This window comes from Chiloscyllium plagiosum, chromosome 3, assembly GCF_004010195.1.
Source record: "Chiloscyllium plagiosum isolate BGI_BamShark_2017 chromosome 3, ASM401019v2, whole genome shotgun sequence".
In the NCBI taxonomy this organism is placed as follows: domain Eukaryota; kingdom Metazoa; phylum Chordata; class Chondrichthyes; order Orectolobiformes; family Hemiscylliidae; genus Chiloscyllium; species Chiloscyllium plagiosum.
Genome location: NC_057712.1, coordinates 130,779,216 through 130,800,021, shown reverse-complemented (window position 1 = coordinate 130,800,021; position 20,806 = coordinate 130,779,216). Strand labels below are relative to the sequence as shown.

General features: G+C 44.6%; 1 protein-coding gene across 2 annotated transcripts in view; it reads left to right on the top strand.

Moving 5' to 3' along the window:
• Positions 1–20,806, top strand: part of ptk7a (protein tyrosine kinase 7a) — a 127,364-nt gene that overhangs the window by 96,287 nt on the left and 10,271 nt on the right. For both annotated transcript variants that reach the window (XM_043687346.1, XM_043687345.1), the window contains exon 3: positions 11,990–12,092. In XM_043687346.1, coding sequence (XP_043543281.1) covers positions 11,990–12,092 — 103 coding nt within the window. The remainder of the gene's footprint in view (positions 1–11,989; positions 12,093–20,806) is intronic.

Below are 20,806 nucleotides of genomic sequence, written 5' to 3'. Positions count from 1 at the left end.
ATCAAACAAAGCCAAAGGAAAGAAAAAAAGACAAGGCCCGAAGAAGTTGTGCCTGAATGCACAAAGCATTCAATCTAAAATAGATGAATTAATCACATGAGTAGTCCGGATTACTGCATGGTGACCAGGGATAGGAACTGAATCTCCAGGCGTCCTCAGTATTTAGGAAACTAAAACACAAGTTGCTGGAAAAGTTCAGCAAGTCTGGTAGTATTTGTGAAGAGAAATCAGTTAATGTTTTGGGTCTGGTGATCCTTAGAACTGATGGTAACTAGGAAAATGACAGTTGATAGGCTATGGTAAACATTCAAAAAGTGAATGGGTGAATCACAAAAAACATTTATTCCTATCTGGCACAAAAATACAAAGAGAACGTTGGCCAAGCAATGGCCTATGAATGAACTGAGATAAAACATAAAAGCAAAAAAAGATCTGAGGATTGGCAGCACTTTAAAAGTCAGCAAAGGAGGACTGTTGAAGAAATTCTTCGGACTCGGACCTTCAGCATTGACAAATGTTATTGCATGATATCATGGGGGAGAAAAAACACCTTCCCTTAGCACGGACTGGTGTTTTCTCCTAAGTGTTATGGAATACAAGAGTTTGTATAGTGCATAAAATGCTGAGCTGACAGTTCTCAATCAAATACTGAATCACAAGATAATCACTAGATGGCCTATGTGAACATACAGCAGACAGAGGTCAGCCTTGCCAAGACTATAACATAACTACACACGATGCTAATGTTTCTCAGATCTTGAGTTAATGCAGATGGCAGATAAAAAGTTCATGAGTTATGTGGGGATAAAAAACAGTTATGTAGTTGTTACAGAATGTTCTATTAGGCTAGGGTCACCCAGGGCATGGGGCCAAGCCAGGTGAGAGGAATATTATGATTGACCCAAATGGCTTGCAAACAGGCAGACCAGCAGAAACAGCTCCTACAAAGTCCAAGGAATTGATTTAACAAGGGGGTGACGGGGAGGGAAATGAAAGCAAGTCTATGGGGAACGTAAGCATTGACTGTACAAAGAAGTTCTGTAGGTATGTAAAGAGAAAAAGATTGGCCAAAGCTAATTTAGATCCCGAACTGTACAAAACAGGAAGTTAAGGCAGAGAAAAGAAATAACCAACAAACTAAATTTTTACTTTGTTTCTGTCTTTACAAAGCAGGACACCAAAGGTATACCAGAAATGGTGGAAATACTGGGTTTAGTGTTAGAAATGTCCCTAGAAATAGTAAATACGTTGGTTTCCATCTTCCAAGATTTAGGCTCTGGAACAGTTCCTACAGTTTGGAGGATAGCTAGTGCAAGCCCACGATTTAAAACTAGATGTAGAAAGATAACAGGGAATTATAGATCAGTGAATCTGACATTGGTTGTGGGGAAGATGCTAGTGATCATCATCAAGGATTTTATAGCAGAATACTTATAAAATAGTAGCAGAATCAGACACAGTCAGCATGGATTTACTCCGATTGTAGTTCAACAGCTTTATTTGAAAGCACAAGCTTTCAAAACACTGCTACTTTGTCAGGTGAAGTGGAGGGAACTGCAGAGGCACGGAATTTATAGGCAGAGACATAATGATTGTGGTGCTGGAAAAGCACAGCAGTCAGGCAGCATCCGAGGAGCAGGAGAGTCGACATTTTTGGCATAAGCCCTTCATCAAGAATGAGACTTGTGGGCCGGGTGCACTGAGAAATAAATGGACGGGATGGGGTTGGGGGGGTAAGGTAGCTGAAAAAGCAATGGGTAGATGAAGGTGGGGGAGAAGATGATAGGTTGGAGAAGAGAGTGGAGAGAATAGATGGGAAAAGTGATGGACAAGTCAGGTGGGCGGTGCCAAGTTGGTGGCCTGGGACTGGGATAATGTGGGATGAGGTTAAATGAGGAAACTGTTGAAATCCCCATTGATCCCATGTGGTTGCAGGGTCCCAAGGTGGAATAGGAGGCATTCTTTCTCCAGGTATCAGGTGCTAAGGGTTTGGCGATGAAGGAGGCCCAGGACCTGCGTGTTCTTGACGGAGTGGGATGGGGAGTTAAAGTCCTCGGCCACGGTGTGATGGGGTTGCTTGGTGTGCGTGTCTCAGAGATGTTCTCTGAAAAGATCCACAAGTAGGCATCCTGTCTCCCCGATGTAGAGGAGACCACATTGGGTGCAACGCATACAGTAGATGACATTGGCGGAGGTACAAGTAAATGTCCGTCAAATGTGGAAGGATCCTTTGGAGCCTCTAACGGAGGTGAGGGAGTAGTGTGCGCGCAGGTTTTGCACTTCCTCTGGTGGTAGGGGAAGATGCCAGGAGTGGGGTGTCTGGACCTGATGAGGGAGTCGTGGAGGGAATGGCATCTCCGGAATGCTGATAGGGGTGAGGAGAGAAATAAGTCTCTGGTGGGGTCTGTTTGTAGGTGGTGGAACTGGTGGAGGATGACACGATGTATGTGGAGGTTGGTGGGGTGGAAGGTGAGCACTGGGGGGGGGGGGGCGGTTCTGTCTTTGTTGCATTGAGGGCTTGGAAGCCTTCATCCTGGCAGATGGATGTGTAAGCCCTCAGTTTCTTCCTCTCACACCGTCCCAACCAGTACCCTTCCATTGATACCCTCATTCACCTGGCTGAACCTCTCCTTCCAAACTACCCACTTCCTCCAAACCAAAGGGGTAGCCATGGGGACCCACAAGGGGCACAGCTATGCCTGCCTCTTGACATGAAACAGTCCATCTTCTGCAGTACCATGAGCACCATCTTCCACCTGTTCCTCAGCTACATCGATGACTGTATCGGTGCTACATCGTATTCCCACGAGGAGGTTTAACATTTCATCCACTTCAATACCTTTCACCCTGACTTCAAATTCACCTGGATCATCTTGGACACCTCCCTCCCCTTTCTGGACCTCTCCATTTCCAGCGACTGACCAACCACGGACATCTACTACAAGCCCACCAACTCCCACAGCTTCCTAGACTACATCTCCCACCCTATTTCCTGTAAAATGCCATCCCTTATTCCTAATTTCTCTGCTTCCGGTGTATCTGTTTCCAGGACAACAAATTCCACCTTAGAAAATCCCAGATGGTGTCCTTCTTCCAAGTTTGCAATTTCTCTTCCTACATGGTCGATGATGCCCTCCAGTGCATCTCCTCCACTTTACGCACCACCGGTCTTGAACCCCACCCCTCCCAATGCAACAAGGACAGAATCCCCCGGTCCTCACCTTCCATCCCACCAACCTCCGCATACATCGCATCATCGTCTGCCACTTCATCACCTACAAACGGACCCCACCAGAGACATATTTCCTTCCCCTCCCTGATCAGCATTCTAGAATGGCCATTCCTCCGCGACTCCCTCGTCAGGTCCATGCCCCCCCCCCCCCCCCACCAGCCCATACCCCACTCCCGCATCTTCCCCAACCACGGCAGGAAGTGCAAAACCAGTGCCCACACCAGTTTCCTCTCCTTCGTCCAAGGCCCTAAAGGATCCTTCTACATCCGACAGAAATTTACCTGTACCTCCCCCAATGTCATCTACTGTATCTGTTGCGCCCAGTGTGGTCTCCTCTACATCGAGGAGACAGGACACCTACTTATGGATCATTTCAGAGAACATCTCTGGGACACTCCGTCAAGGACATGCAGGTCCTGGGCCTCCTTCATCGCCAAACCCATATATTCCGATGCCTGGAGGAAGAACGCCTCATATTCTTCCTTGGGACACAGGATCAATGTTGATTTCAACAGTTTGCTTATTTCCCCTCCCCCCACATTATCCCAGTCCCAAGCCACTAACTTGGCACCGCCTACCTGACTTGTCCATCTCTTTCCCATCTATCCGCTCCATCCTCCTGTCCAACCTGTCACATTCTCCCTGACCTTCATCTACCTATTGCTTTTTCACTAGCTTTCCCCCTGCCCCCCCCGCCCCAAAACACCACCCCCCTCCTATTTATCTCTCAGGCCCCCCCACAAGCCTCATTCTTATGTCCGAAACACCAATTCTCCTGCTTCTCGGATGCTGCTTGACCTACTGTGCTTTTCCAGCACCACACTCTGACTCTGATCTCCAGCATCTGCAGTCCTCGCTTTCTCCTCAGCAGAGAGATAATTGCAAGATAATTCCAGGTAATTGGGTGTGTCAAAAGATAGTTCAAGTGAAGTCAAATGGTGTGTGCAAAGTGTTCACAGCTGAATAGCAAGTGAAGGGATGACCTATGGTCCAATTAATTAAGGCAGAGAGAGAAATACAAAAAGTCAGAAATAAGATAATTCTAGAGACAAACCAAATAGCTGAAATAACATAGGTATAAGAGTCACGTGACATGGGTGACTTGTTATTCAGCCTGTCAACATCCACTCACTCCATCTGTACTATCTTTTGATACTCTTAATTACCTGGAATTATCTTGCAATTATCTCTCTACTGACATAAAGGCAACTGAGAGAAATGAAGGAACTGAGAACATTCTGTCATTGAGGAGGCAGGGAGGCTGCATAAGGATTTGGATAGGTTAGGAGAGTGGGCAAAGAAGTGGCAGATGGGGTACAACATAGTGTGAGGTCATGCACTTTTGTAGGAAGAATAGAGGTGGGGACTATTTTCTAAATTGGCAGAAAATTCAGAAATCTGAAGTGCAAAGACTCTGGGGAATTCTTGTGCAGGATTCTCTCAAGCTAAACATGCAGGTTGAGTCAGTAGTTAGGAAGGCAAATACAATGATGGCATTTATTTTGAGAGGACTTGAATATAAAAGCAGGGATGTATCTCTGAGGCTCTATGCAGCTCTGGTCAGACCACATTTGGTGTATTATGAGTTTTGGATTCCATATCTCAGGAAGGATATACTGGCCTTAGAGCGTGTCCAGAGGAGGTTCACGAGAATGGTCCCAGGAATGAAGAGCTTAACTTATGAGAGATGTTTGAGGACTCTGGGTTTATACTTGATGGAGTATAAAAGGATGAGGGGATCTAACTGAAACATACAGAATACTGAATTGCCTGGACAGAGTAGATGTTGGAAAGGTGTTCCATTGGTAGGAGAGACTAGAACTCAAGGGCATAGCCTTAGAGTAAAGGGAAAACCTTTCAGAACATAGGTAAGAAGAAACGTCTTCAGGCAGTGGAATTCATTGCCACAGAAGGCTGTGGAGGCCAGGTCATTGAGTATATTTAAGACTTAGGTTCTTGAGTAATAAGGTAATCAAGGGTTATGGGGAGAATGGGTTTGAGAAATTTATCAGCCATGATTGAATGACGCAGCAGACTTGATGGGCTGAATGGCCTAATTTCTGCTCCTATGTCTTATGGTCTAAAAACTGGAAGAGGACCTGAGTGTGACTTAGAACATAGAACATAGAAGAATACAGCGCAGTACAGGCCCTTGGGCCCTCGATGTTGCGCCGATCCAAGCCCACCTAAACTACACTAACCCACTATCCTCCATATACCTATCCAATGCCCTCTTAAATGCCCATAAAGAGGGAGAGTCCACCACTGTTACTGGCAGGGCATTCCATGAACTAACAACTCGCTGAGTGAAGAACCTACCCCTAACATCAGTCCTATATCTACCCCCCCTTAATTTAAAGCTATGCCCCCTTGTAATACCCGACTCAATACGCGGGAAAAGGTTCATACTGTCGACCCTATCTAACCCCCTAGATGAGGACTTGGGACACAAGCATGAATAAATGTTTTCGTGTCTAAACTTAGGTAGGAGTAAGCCTGAATTTAGACCAAGGGTCCATATTCGACGTAGGTGAGGTGTATCTGGGGAGCTCAAGCTTATGATTTACACATCTTGCACTATGTGGGACACTCCTATGTTCTAATTACAAAGTCACTTTTCTCTATTTAATACAAAGAATGGTCTGTTGTTGTTTGACTGTTGAAACAACACCAGATCATTAATCAGACAGCGTGGTGCTGGAAAAGCATAGCAAGTCAGGCAGCATCTGAGGAGCAGGAGAATTGACTTTTCAGGCATACGCCCTTCATCAGGAATGAGGCTTATGGGCTGGGGGCTGAGAGATAAATGGGAGAGGGGTGGGGCTTGGGGGTGAGGTAGCTGGGAATGTCATAGGTAAATGAAGGTGGGAGGCGGGTGGGGGAAGTGATAGGTTGGAGAGGTGGGTGCAGCGGTTAGGTGTGAGGAAAGATGGACAGGTCAAGACAGCGATGCCGAGTTGAAGGCTTGGGACTGGGAATAAGGTTGGGGGAGGGAAAATGAGGAAACTGGTAAAAATCCACATTGATCCCATGTGGTTGCAGGGTCCCAAGGCGGAAAATGATGCATTCTTCCTCCAGGCATGGGTAGTTAGGGTTTGGCGATGGAGGAGGCCCATGACCTGCGTGTCCTTGGTGGAGTGGGAAGGGGAGTTGAAGTGTTCAGCCACGGAGTGGTGGAATTGGTTGGTGTGGGTGTCCCAGAGATGTTCTCTGGAATGATCTGCAAGTTGGCGTCCCATCTCCCAGATGTAGAGGAGACCACGTCGGGTACAATGGATACAGTAAATGACCTGTGGAAGTACAGGTAAATTTCTGTTGGATGTGGAAGGATCCTTTAGGGCCTTGGACGTAGGTGAGTTGTGGGCACAGATTTTGCTGCACTTCCTGCATTGGCAGGGGAAGGTGCTGGGAGTTGGGTGTGGACTTTTGGGGGTGAGGGGGGTTCGTGGATCTGACAAGGGAGTTGCAGAGGGAACAGTCTCTCTGAAATGCAGATCGGGATGCGGAGAGGGAAATGTATCCCGAGTGATGGGGTCTGTTTGTAGGTGGCGGATATAGCAGAAGATGATGTGATGTCTGTGGAGATTGGTGGGTGGAAGGTGAGGACCAGGGGTGTTATGTCCTTGTTGCGATTGGAGGACCGGGGTTCAAGGTGGAGATGCGGGAATTGGAGGAGATGTGCTGAAGGGCATCGTTGAACATACGGGAGGGTAAATTGCGGTCTTTGAAGAAGGGAGCCATCTGAGATATTCTGTGGTGGAATTGGTTGTCCTGAGAGCAGATGCAGAGGAATTGGGAATAAGGGATGGGATTTTTACAGGAGGCAGGGTGGGAGGAGGTGTAGTCCAGGTAGTTGTAGGAGTTGGTGGGTTTGTAGTAGACGTCCCTGGTTAGTTGGTCACTGGAGATGGAAAGGTCCAGGAAGGGGAGGGAGGTGTCTAAACGTTCCAGATGAATTTAAAGTCGGAGTGGAAGGTGTTGGTGAATTTGAACTGTTTGCCCTCCTCTTGGGAGCACAAGGTAGCTCCAATACAGTCATCGATGTAATGGAGGAAAAGCTGGGGAATGGTGCCGGTGTAACTGCGGAAGATGGGCTGTTCCATGTACCTGACGAAGAGCCAGGCATTGCTGGGCCCCATGTAGGTGCCCATGGCTACCCCTTTGGTTTGGAGGAAGTGGGAGGATTGGAAGGAGAAGTTGTTGAGGCTGAGGACCAGTTCAGCCAGACAAGTGAGAGTATCAGTGGAAGGGTACTGGTTGGGATGGCTTGAGAGGATGAAACTGCGGTCTTGGAGGCCTTTTTCGTGGCAGATAGATGTGTAGAGGGATTGGATGTCCATGGCGAAGATAAGACATTAGGGGCCAGGGAAGCGAAAGTCTTGGAGGAGGTGAAGGGCGTGGGTGGTGTCCCAAACATAGCTGGGAGTTCCTAGACTAAGGGGGTCAGGACAGTGTCAAGATATGCAGAGATCAGTTCAGTGGGGAAGGAGCAGGCTGAGACAATGGGTCAACCGGGGCAGTCAGGTTTGTGAATCTTGGGTAGAAGGTAGAATTGGGTGGTGCGGGGTTCTCGGACTCAGGTTTGAGACTGTCGATGGAAGATCCCCAGAGGTGATGAGGTTGTGTATGGTCTGGGAGATGATGTTTTGGTGATGGGAGGGGAGGTTGTGGTCGAGGGGCGTCTGCAAGTTGGTGCCTAGCTTCAGCAGTGTCAAGGTTGGTGCATCAAACTACCCCTGTCCTCCCTCTTTGTCTGCTGGTTTGATGGTGATGGGTTGGAGCGGATGGAGTGGAGAGCTGCGTGTTTCAAGGGTGAGAGGTTGGAGTGGGTGAGGTGGGTGGACAGGTTGAGGCGGTCTTTATCATGGTGGCCGTTGGAAATGAAGAGATCAAGGGCGGGTAACAGACCATCACTGGGCTGTGTTGGAGGCGGGAGAAGGGGTCCTTGGAGTGTGGGTGAGATTCTTGATGGAAAAACTGGGTCTGGAGGTGGAGGCTGTGGAAGAAATGTTCAAGGTTGCGCATAAGTCAAACTCATTAATCCAGGAGCCTATTAGGATGAAGGTGAGGCCTTTGCTGAGGTGTTATGTACTTCCACACATGTCATCTACTATATCCGTTGCACCCGATGTGGTCTCCTGTACATCAGGGAAATGGGACACCATCTTGTGGATCGTTTCAGAGAACATCTCTGGGCCACCTGCACCAAACAACCCCACCATCCTGTAGCTGAACACTTTAACTTCCCCTCCCATTCCACCAAGGATGTGCAGGTCCTGGGCTGCCTCTATTGCCAAACCCTAACCACCCTGGAGGAGGAACACTTTATCTTCCACCTTGGGACCCTGCCAACCACATGGGATCAATGTGGATTTCACCAGTTTCCTCATTTCACCCCCCCCCCCCCGCCACCTTATTCTAGTCCCAAGCCTCCAACTTGGCACCACCCTCTTGACCTGTCCATTTTCCTTCCCACCTATCCCTCCTGTCCAACCTATCACCCCCCCAACCTTCACTTACCTATCACATTCCTAGTAACCACCACCACCAAATGGGACTAGATTAGGTTGGGATATCTGGTCGGCAGGGACGAGTTGGACCGAAGGGTCTGTTTCTGAGCTGTACGTCTCTGTGACTCTGTTCAGCAAAAGAGTCATTAGTCAAGACTGGCTGCTTTTTTTTAGTTGTTCTTTTAAGGTAGATTAAGTGTCATAGAGTCATAGAGATGTACAGCACGGAAACAGACCCTTCGGTCCAACTCATGACCAGATATCCCAATCCAATCTAGTCCCACTGTCAGCACTTGGCCCATATCCCTCCAAACTCTTCCTATTCATATACCCATATGCCTTTTAAATGTTGCAATTGTACTCGTCTCCATCACTTCCTCTGCCAGCTCATTCCATATACACACCATCCTGTGTGTGAAAACGTCGCCCCTTTGATCTCTTTTATATCTTTCCCCTCTCACTCTAAACCTATGCCCTCTAGTTCTGGACTCCCCCACCCCAGGGATAAGTCTTTGTCGATTTATCCTATCCATGCACCTCATGATTTTATAAACTTCTATAAGGTCACCCCTCAGCCTCAGACGCTCCAAGGAAAACAGCCCTAGCCTATTCAGCCTTTTCCTATAGCTCAAATCCTCTAATCCTGGCAAATCTTTTCTGAACCCTTTCAAGTTTGACAACAAGGTGAGAGGTGGAAAGTCTAAGGGAGATACACGCGGTAAGTACTTCACACAGAGGGTGGTGGGCGTTTGGAATGCGTTGTCAGCAGAGCTGGTAGAGGCAGGCACAGTAGATTCATTTAAGATGTGTCTGGACAAATGCATAAGTAGGTGGTGAACAGAGGGATACAGATGCTTAGGAATTGACCGACAGGTTTAGACAGTACATTTGGATCGGCTCAGGCTTGGAGGGCCGAAGGGCCTGTTCCTGGGCTGTAAATTTTCTTTGTTCTAACTTTCCAATATGAAGGAGACCAAAATTGCACGCAATATTCCAGAATTGGCCCAACCAATGTCCTGTACAGCCCCAACATGACCTCCCAACTCCTGTACTCAATACTCTGACCGATAAAGGAAAGCATACCAAACACCGCTTTCACTATCCTATCTACCTACGACTCTACTTTCAAGGAGCTATGAACCTGCACTCCAAGGTCTCTTTGTTCAACAACGTTAGGACCTTACCATTGAGTGTATAAGTCCTGCTAAGATGTGCTTTCCCAAAATGCAGCACCTCACATTTATCTAAATTAAACTCCATCTACCTTTTTTTGTTAAATCAAGTGGATATTGAATTTCCAATTCTTAAGCCTCAGTTTTGTTAATCAGTCTTTATACTGTTCAAGTGTTTATTTTAAGACGTAAAGGCAACATCAAATATACTTTCTTTTATCAATGTTCTCTAATATCCTTGTATGTCTTGCAATTTGTTTGTAGAGGGCTTTAACCTAATTAGAGTGGGGTGGAGAATTCTAGAGAGGGAATACATAGGCTTGCAAAATTCAAGGTTGTGGCATCATTACAGGTCAGGTATTTGGCAAATGATACCCAGAGTGGGATAAGAAAGGAGCAGAGTGAACAAAAATGAAATCAGCAAATGGGATCAAAGGGGGAAAATTATGGAAGCAAAATTTCTGACTATTTATTTAAATGCATGTTGTATTCAGGATGAAACAAATGGATACTGTACAAACAGAAGCTAATATTGGTATTCTAGTCATTATGAAGGAAAAGTTTGAATAATGACAAAAATTTTAAAGAAATTAATGATACAAAGATGTATCTCCAGTGAGGAAGAATGAATTTAGGAAAGAGAGAAACCAACAACGGTTTAAATAAGGAACTTAAGAACACAATAAAATTGAAATAAAAATGCATATGTGCCACAGATTAATTGTAAACCAGAGAACTGGGAAAGTTTTAAAAGCTAGCAAAAATGATAAAAGAAAAATTAACTGAGTGAAAACCCCTAAGTAATACGAAAATGGATGGTAGCTTCTTGAAATATATAAGGAGGAAGATAAAGTAAACACAGGTCCCATAGAAAATGAGGCTGGGGGTGTAATAATGGGGAACCAGAAAATGACAGAGATGCAAATCTGGAAATCTACATGTAACACATCCTCTGGTTGTCCTTTAGCCGCAGCACAGGTTATTTCTTCAAAGAGCTCCAATAAATTGGTTCAATATGATTTCTCTTTGACAAAACCCTGTTGTCTGTGCAATTACCGTATGACTAATATGAGTGCCCTGTTATTACTTCATTAATAATATCATCTAACATGTTCCCAACGATAGGTGTCATGTTTTGCATCTTATGGTCTTGAATCCCTGGGTTGTTGTTTTTCAGTTAAGCTTTGAAATTAACTATTGATCTTGTCTCCAGTGTTGTTTGTTGAAGAGTTTCAACTTTGACTTTCTTTTTGATAAATATCTATGATTTGTTTTTAGGACTAAATGTTTTAGGTTAAAGATAGAAATGTTTAAGTGCAACTGAAAAGACCTAATTAAAGAACTGGTTTAAAATAAGCCTAAAATAATTGTCAGTCAAAGCTGGCTTAATTTCCACTTCTTTCGAGTATGATCCCATGTAGCAACAGAGTACTTCACTGACCAACTTAGTGGAGATGGGATGTCTGCAGATTTCTCATTAAGGGGTTTGAACTAATTGTTTGATTTCTGAGAAAAAAAAAATGGAGGTTTAGAAATTGGTTATTTCACAAAATATTTCTTGTTCATAACAGCAAGGAATTTTTCTCTTTGTTAGGATGGACCAGACAGAGGCAATGAAAGGTTAGTCTACATTGAAATGCACTCTAAAAATAACTTCATATGATCTTATCTCCTTACACTAAACATTTATTCAGTTTGATATTGTTTCCAGTTAATGGTTTTAGAGTGCAAGTGTGTATGTTCCTATCCAAATGACCTTGCCTGAACTCTGCTATGGCAGTAAATCTGATGTAAAAGTAGAGTTTTGGGTTTGTGGGTTTGAAGTTTGACTTATGTTTGTGAATCAAAATTAAAAATTAGATCATCATCCAAATCAATAACTGATCTGGAGTCCACTGTGTGAGGGATTGCTGGAATGAGGGCATCTGCTGACTAAGGACACACTGTAAATCAATTGTCAGATTGCAATGCAAGACACTACAGGAAGGGGCCATTATCGAGTGACTTGGAGAAAGTCTTTGAGATGATTCTGTTTAATCTTTTGTATTCGTTAAATTATACTTTTTTTGTTTCAGGGATAGAGACTGGAGGAGTGATTTTAAAAGATCCACCCAGTGTGTCTGAGATACAGACATCTGCTCCAGTCACTCTACGCTGTAACATCGATGGACACCCCCGGTAAGAGAATTAGAATTTTTGCTATAGTTCCAATGGTTCTGATGTAGTATAGGCAACAAAACTATATTTGGGTAAGAATCCAGTATTTTCAAGTGGAAGATCAATTATAGTGTTCTAAGTAAAGCAAGAAAAATTGTCGTATTCTAGTGGATCATTGGGCTGCACTCTCATTAGGATGAGCTGACTGGTGGTGGTTTAACATTGCTATTTTTATCAACTACAGACAGTTACCTTGACAGGTTAAAACAAATGTAAATTGGCCATTGTTAGCTCTAAAATAGGGATTAATTTTCACAGCAGCATTCAAACATCTGACAAGTGAAGTTACAATAGTAAAACTCTTGAGTAATGTTTAATGTATATTGCAAATTACTTCCTAGCCACAGTGGCCTTCAAATTTGGTCATCGCTTATCAGCTGAAGTTCTTCAAAACTGTAATATCACTCATTTTATCATCAGTTTATGCTGTATAGTTTTTTTTTCTTTCTATGTATCATTAAAACTGTAAGAAATAGGAACAGCTGAAGCCTTTAGAAGTTGTTCTGCCATTCAGTAGGATCATAACTAATCTGATGTTCCAAACGTCTGTTTTCCTGCCCTTTCCCCATAACTCTCGATTCCCCTATCTATAGCTCTCTGTGGCAAAGAGTTTCAATGATCTTCAACTCAGAAGAAATTCCACCTCAACTCAGTCTGAAATTGGTGCTGCTTATTCTGAGATGATGCCCTCTGATTCTAGACTCTTCCATGAAGGGAAACATCTACCTGTGAAGCCAATTAAGAATTCCATATGTTTGAAGGAGGTCACTTTTCATTCTTAACTCCAATGAGTAGAGTTCCAAACTGTTAATCCTTTACTCCTAAAACAATCCCTCCAGATCAGGAATCACCCTGAGCCATTTTAGTGTTACCTGCAAATTACCTTATATTCAAATTATAAGTGTAAATTGTAAACAGTTGTGGCTTGAGGTCCAAACCCTAAGCACCCGATAATTGCATTGTGCCAACTAGAAAAAGAACCATTTATCCTGACTCTGTTTTCTGTTGGGTAAAAACAAGGACTGCAGATGCTGGAAACCAGAATCTAGATTAGAGTGGTGCTGGAAAAGCATAGCAGGTCAGGCAGCATCCGAGGAGCAGGAAAATTGACGTTTCGGGCAAAAATCCTTCATCAGGAATGGAGGCAAGGTGCCTGCAGAGTGGAGAGATAAATGAGAGGAGGGATGGGGGTGGGGAGAAAGTAGCATAGAATACAATAGGTGAATGGGGGTGGGGATGGAGGTGATAGGTCAGAGAGGAGGGTGGAGTGGATGGGTGGAAAGGAAGATAGGAGGTAGGACAGGTCATGAGGGTGGTGCTGAGCTAGGGTGAGGTGGGGGAAGGGGAAATGAGAGGGTGAAATCATCTCCATCTACCTTGACACTGTCCTATCCCCCCTAGTCTAGGAACTCCCCACATACGTTCGAGACACCACCCACACCTTCTACCTCCTCCAAGACTTCCGTTTCCTCGGCCCCCAATGCCTCATCTTCACCATGGATATCCAATCCCTCTACACCTCCATCCGCCATGACCAGGGCCTCAAGCCCTCCGTTTCTTCCTCTCCTGACGTCCCCAACAGTACCCTTCCACCGACACTCTCATTCGTTTGGCTGAACTTGTCCTTACCCTTAACAATTTTTCCTTCGAATCCTCCCACTTCCTCCAGACGAAAGGGGTAGCCATGGGCACCCGTATGGGGCCCAGTTATGCCTGTCTCCTTGTTGGCTACGTAGAACAGTCCATTTTCCGTAGTTACACCGGCACCACTCCCCACCTCTGATGACTGCATTGGTGCCACCTCATGCTCCCGCAAGGAGGTTGAGCAATTCATCAACTTCACCAACACATTCCACCCTGACCTTAAATTCATCAGGACCATCTCTGACACCTCCCTTCCCTTCCTGGACCTCTCCATCTCCATTAATGACAACCGACTTGGCACTGACATTTTTTACAACCCACCGACTCCAACAGATACCTGGATTATATCTCTTCCCATCCTGCCTCCTGCAAAAATGCCATCCCATAATCCCAATTCCTCCGCCTCCGCCATATCTGCTCCCAGGAGGACCAGTTCCACCACAGAACACACCAGATGGCCCCCTTCTTTAAAGACCACAGTTTCCCTTCCCACGTGGTTAAAGATGCCCTCCAGTGCATCTCAGCCACATCCTGCCCCACTGCCCTCAAACCCTACCCCTCCAACCGTAACAAGGACAGAACCCCCCTGATACTCACCTTCCACCCAACCAACCTTCGCATCATCCGACGACATTTCCGCCACCTCCAAACGGACCCCACCACCAGGGATATATTTCCCTCCCCACCCATTTCTGCTTTCCGCAAAGACCGTTCCCTCCGTGACTACCTGGTCAGGTTCCCCACCCCGACATCCCACCCTCCCTTCCTGGCACCCTCCCCTGCCACCGCAGAAATTGCAAAAACTGCGCCCATACCTCCTCCCTCACTTCCATCCATGGCCGTAAAGGAGCCTTCCACATCCATCAAAGTTTCACCTGCACATCCACCAATATCATTTATTGTATCCGTTGCTCCCGATGCGGTCTCCTCTACATTGGGGAGGCTGGACGCCTCCTAGTAGAGCGCTTTAGGAAACATCTCCAGGACACCCACATCAATCAACCCCACCGCCCTGTGGCTCAACATTTCAACTCCCCCTCCCACTCTGCTGAGGACATGGGGGTCCTGAGCCTCCTCCACCGCCGCTCCCTCACCACCCGACACCTGGAGGAAGAACGCCTCATCTTCTGCCTTGGAACACTTCAACTCCAGGGCATCAATGTGGACTTCACCAGTTTCCTCATTTCCCCTTCCCCCACCTCACCCCAGCTCCAGCCTTCCAGCTCGGCACCACCCTCATGACCTGTCCTACTATCTTCCTTTCCACCTATCCACTTCACCCTCCTCTCGGACCTATCACCTTCATCCCCATACCCATTCACCCATTGTACTCTTTGCTACCTTCCCCCACCCTCCTCTCTGACCTAACACCATGAAGGGCGTTTGCCCAAAATGTTGATTTTCCTGCTCCTCGGATGCTGCCTGACCTGCTGTGCTTTTCCAGCACCATTCTAATCTAGACTCTGTTTTCTTTGGTTAGCCAATCCTCTATCCAAGCGAAGAAATTACCCATAGCTCTATATAATCTTATCTTGTGTACTAACCTTTCATGGTATAAGACATAGGGTAGTGGTAGGAGCTTATTGTTTAGACTGGAAGCCTCGACCAGCAGTATGCTGCAAGGATTGGTGCATGGTCCACTTTTTGGTTGTCATTTATACAAATGATTTGGATGCGACGCAGGAGGCATGTTTAGTAATTTTGTGGATGATACCAAAATTGGTGGTATAGTGGACAGTGAAGGTTATCTAAGAGTACAACATGATCTTTATCAATTGGGCCAGTGGGCTGATGAATGTCAAATGGAATTTAATTTAGATAAATGCAAGCTGTTGCATTTTGGTTAGACAAACTAGAGCAGGACTTACACAGTTAATGATAGGGCCCTGGGGCATGTTGTTGAACAGGGTGACCGAGAGGTGCCGGTATATTGAAAGCGGTGTAACAGGTAGTTTGATGAAGAATGTATATGGTATGCTTGCCTTCATCAGTCATAGTATTGAGTACAAGAGTAGGACATTTATGTTATGGCTGCACAAGTCATTGGTAAGGCCACATTTGGAGTACTGCAGAAAATTCTGGTCGCCTAGATGGTGGTACATATGTAGAAAAAGCTGTCAGATGGAGTGGTAGAGATGGATACAATCACAACATTTAATTTGGTTGGACAGGTACATTGATAGGAAAGGTTTAGAGGGATATGAGCCAAACGCTGGCATATGGATCAGTTCAGTTAAGAAAACCTGGTTGGCATGGATGAGTAGGGCCAAAAGGAGTTTTTCTATGCTGAATGACTCTGAATCTATGGTACAACTTATCAAATGCCATCTTGAAGTCCAGATACTCGTATATGACATCCAGAGGATTCCCATAATCGAGATGGTTTGTTACTATTTCAAAGAATTCTAGCAAATTAGTCAAATGCTTAATTTGGAAATGCCAGTGTTGGATTGGGGTGTACAACGTTAAAAATCACACAACACCAGGTTATCGTCCAACAGGTTTAATTGGAAGCACTGGCTTTCAGAGAGCTACTCCTTCATCAGGTGATTGTGGAATATAAGATTGTAAGACACAGAATTTATAGCAAAAGTTTACAGTGTGATGTAACTGTAATTATATATTGAAAAAGACCTAGATTGTTTCATTCTAACAGATGAGAGACTTAAAGAACAATTTATTTAAACACCTTATTTAAAATACAACCAAAGAAAGAGGTATTTAGAATAACAACTCTTTTGGAAACTTAACAGAATAATAGATGTAATAACTATTAGTAATTAACCGTTCCAATATAGTAACATCCCATCAACACACCCTTTGGCAAAAAAGGAAAATTCAGACACAGATTCTCACATGCAGTTTGCCAATCCAAGAGACAAAGACATCAACAGATAATTCAGCAAGTAACAACCAGGGGATATTCACTGAAGCTTTTGACCAAACCAAAACCCAGAAATCTGGATCTGAGCGAGCTGGCCACAGCTATTCAGGCTGCTTTTATATATGAAAAGGTCTTCCTTGTTGTTTACTCAAGTCGTCTTCAGTCGCAAGCTTGACACTTTTGCTTGCCAACCTCTCTTCAAAAAAAAACCCGAGACACAATAACCTCTTAGTGACAGCATTGTCACACAGTAGATGACATCAAAAATATTACCCTCATCTGGTCACTTCTTCAAAGAATCCAAACAAATTGGTCAGGTATGACCTCCCTGAACAAAACAATGCTGATTGTTCTTGATTAATCCCTATCTCTTCAAATACAGATTAATTCAGGCCCTCAGAATTCCTTCCAATAGTTTCCCACCGGTGAAATTAGACTGACTGTCATGTAATTTCCTGGTTTATCCCTTGCCCCCTTCTGAATTGCCTGTCCTCCAAGCTTGCAAAACACTGTGACCAGGGAGGAATTGAAAATATTTGCAAGTGCCCCTGCGATTTCCTCCTTTGTCTCAGTCAACAACCTGGGCTAAATTTCATCTAAGTTTCATTTTAATTTCATTCTAAGTTGCCAGACCATTCCAAGCCTCCTCCTATGCTAACTTTTAAAACTGTTTACAGATCTTCTCTCTGATTTCTGTACCCATATCGTCCATCACACTAATGAACCATAACCCTGAAAGTATCATTCAGAACATTACCGACATCCTCTGGCTCCACAATTACCGCTGTCTTCCTTAATGTGCTCTACTCTTTTCCTCATTGTTTGCCCTGATGGACCTGTAAAACATCTTGGGATTTTCCATATTTTGCCCGCCAGCATCTTTTCATACCCCCTTTTTAGCACTCCTGATCTCTTTATAAGTACCCACTTGCACGTTCTACATTCTGCAGACTTCTGTTTTGAGCTCCCTATATCTGCCATAAGCCTATCCTTTTCTCTTAAACCAATGCTGTACCCCTTCATATCCAGGGTTCACAGAATTTGATGGTCTTTATTCTCACGTTATGGCTTTGTACGTTCCATATTTCCATCTTGAATGTTATCTGAGACAGATTTACCTGAAATTATCTGCTCTTAGTCCACAATAGCCATATCATATCTGATCTAATTGAAATTAGCCCCCCCAGCCCTGAGTTTAGAACTTTGATTTCAGGCCCATCCCAACAGATATCAAACACTAAATTTGTACTTAATTATAAATTGATAATTTTTTTTTGTTTCATAATGTAACTAGCAGAATACGGATAAATATCCAGGCAATCGCCTTTAATATCTACGACCGAAGCCCAGACTTCTTTAAACACCACCCTCCATCTCTTGGATGGACAGGCAGATGCAGTTGAGGGACGTATTAAAAGAAAAACAAAGAATTGTAATTTGCCAATTCAGCAATTTCATTATGGCTACAAGACCTTCAGAAATCCTTGAACAATACAATATATTCCAGACACTTGGATTTTATCTTGCTTGAATTCTGAAGTCACTGATTCATGCAAGCATCTTTTGCAGACTGCTGGAGACTTCTATTTATGTCTTACAGATTGGGATCCTTTCCTCAAAACCGTCAACAATTCTTTGGCAACATATGAAACTAGAAAGGAAACTCAACAACTTACAATCTAGCAGCTTCCATGCACACAATCTTCTGCCCAAAACACAGACTAAACCAGTTCAAACACTGGTTTATTTCTTTTCCAAAGTGCTCTATTTAGCTGGCTAGCACCATTTATGTCCTTGATTGACTCATTCAATGTTTAACCAGCTCCCAATCCCTGTGCAACGCATCTCCATGCCAAAAAAAAGTCAGCAGTGTTCCAGGGACAGCAATCAAGCTCCGAATTCTCTCTCTTGCGATGAGCTCCCATGCACATCAGTTTTTGTTCTCTTCCTTTCCAAATCAAGCTGCTGCTCAAAAGTCAAAGTTTAGTTTCAACAGTTCAAATCAACTTTGAGAATAATAAAATGATCAAGGTTTCTGCAACTGTCAGTTTGGCAGTTGGTGTTAGAACATTGTAAAGGTAAAGTTTGTCTCAGTCTTACCAGACCACAGGGTTATTCCCTCATTAGAGTGAGGTGACTGGTAGTAGTTTAACCTTAAGAGTCCTCACCTCAAATGAGATGGGAAGGAAAATCCTTCATGGTAACCTCCATTACTATGGTAGCCTCAGCAGGAATTGAACCCACTCTTTTGGCATCACTCTAAATTGTAAACCAGGCATTCAGCCAACTGCTGGTAATGGGTAATGAACCAGGCCAGGTGTTAGATCTGGAGGTAGGTGACCACTTTGGTGACAGTGACCGCAATTCAGTTACGTTTACTTTAGTGATGGAAAGGGATAGGTATATACTGCAGGGTAAGAGTTATGGCTGGGGGAAGGCAATCATGATGCGATTTGGCAAGACTTAGGATGCATAGGAATGGGAAAGAAAACTGCAGGGGCTATGCAGAATTGAAATGTGGAGCTAGTTCAAGTAACAGCCACTCTGTGTGTCCATAATAAGTATGTACCTGTCAGGCAGGGAAAAATTAGTTGCATGAGGGAACTGTGGTTAAAGACATTGAATCTCTTGTCAAGAGGAAGAAGGAGGCTTATGTAAAGATGAGACATGAAAGTTCAGTTAGGACGCTTGAGAGTTATAAGCTAGCCAGGAAGTACCTAAAGGAGAGCTAAGAAGAGCCAGGAGGGGACATGAGAAGTCGTTGGCAGGTAGGATCAAGGTGGAAGTTGTATGGGGAGTCTGAAGAGATAGAAGCGTTAAATGAATATTTTTCGTCTGCATTCACACTGGAAAAAGACAATGTTGTCGAGGAGAATACTGAGGTACAGGCTATTAGACTGGATGGGATTGAGGTTCATAAGGAGGAGGTCTTAGCAGTTCTGGAAAATGTAGAAATAGGTAAGTTGCCTGGGCCAGATGGGATTTATCCAAGGATTCTCTGGGAAGCTAGGGAGGAGATTACGGAGCCTTTGTCTTTGATCTTTATGTCGTCATTGTCTATAGAAATAGTGCCAGAAGGCTGGAAGATAGCAAATGTCCCCTTGTTCAAGAGGGGATTTTGGGTAATCCAAGATGGAGGATGGGAAAAATTTCTGGCTGTAACAGGCTGCTGCTTTTTTTGAAGAAGATTGGAAGAAGCAAAAATGGCCCTTAGTAGAGTGATATGCTCTTCTTGTTCGATGTGGGAGTTTTGAGAGAGTTTAAGTGTTACTGAGGATTATATCTGCAATAAATGCTATTGCTTGCAAATCCTATCAGATCGAATGGATTGGTTGGAGTGACAGTTAGAGGCAATAAGGAATTTACACGAGCAAGGGGGTGTGATGGATGGCAGTTAGAGGAAGGGAGAAAAGTTTATAGATATAGTCACATAGATGGGTTAACTCCAGGAGAGGTAAGAAAGGCAGGCAGGTAGTGCAGGAGTCTTCTGTGGCTATCCCCATTTCAAACAAATATGCTGTTTTGAAAATTGTGGGTGTGATGGATTCTCAGGGGAATGTAGCACAAACCGCCAAGTTTCTGGTATTGAGACTGGCTCTAATGCAGTGAGGGGTACGTTGAGTTCCAAGAGATCGATTGTGTTAGGGGCACAGACACGTTTCTGTGGCCAGCAGTGAAAAATCAGAATGGTGTGTTGCCTCCCTAATGACAGAATCAAGGATGTCTCAGAGGGTGCAGAATGTTCTCAAGGGGGAAGAGGGCCCTTCAGGAGATCATTTACACATTGGTACCAGAGACATGGGAAAGAAAAGGATGAGATTCCAAAGGGAGAATATAGTGTTAGGCAGGAATTTAAAAAGGAAGTTCTTGAGAGTAGTAATATTTGGATTACTGCCAGTGCTGTGAGCTAGTGAGGGTAGGAATAGATAGAGCAGATGAATGCATGGCTGAGGAGCTGGTGTATGGGAGAAGGATTGACATTTTTGGATCATTGGAATCATCTGGAGTAGAAACGACCTGTATAAGAAGGACGGATTGCACCTGAATTGGGACTAATATACTGGCAGGGAGATTTGCAAGAGCTGCTTGGGAGGATTTAAACTAGTAAGGTGGGGCGGGGGGGATGCTGGTGGTGGTGTAACCCAGG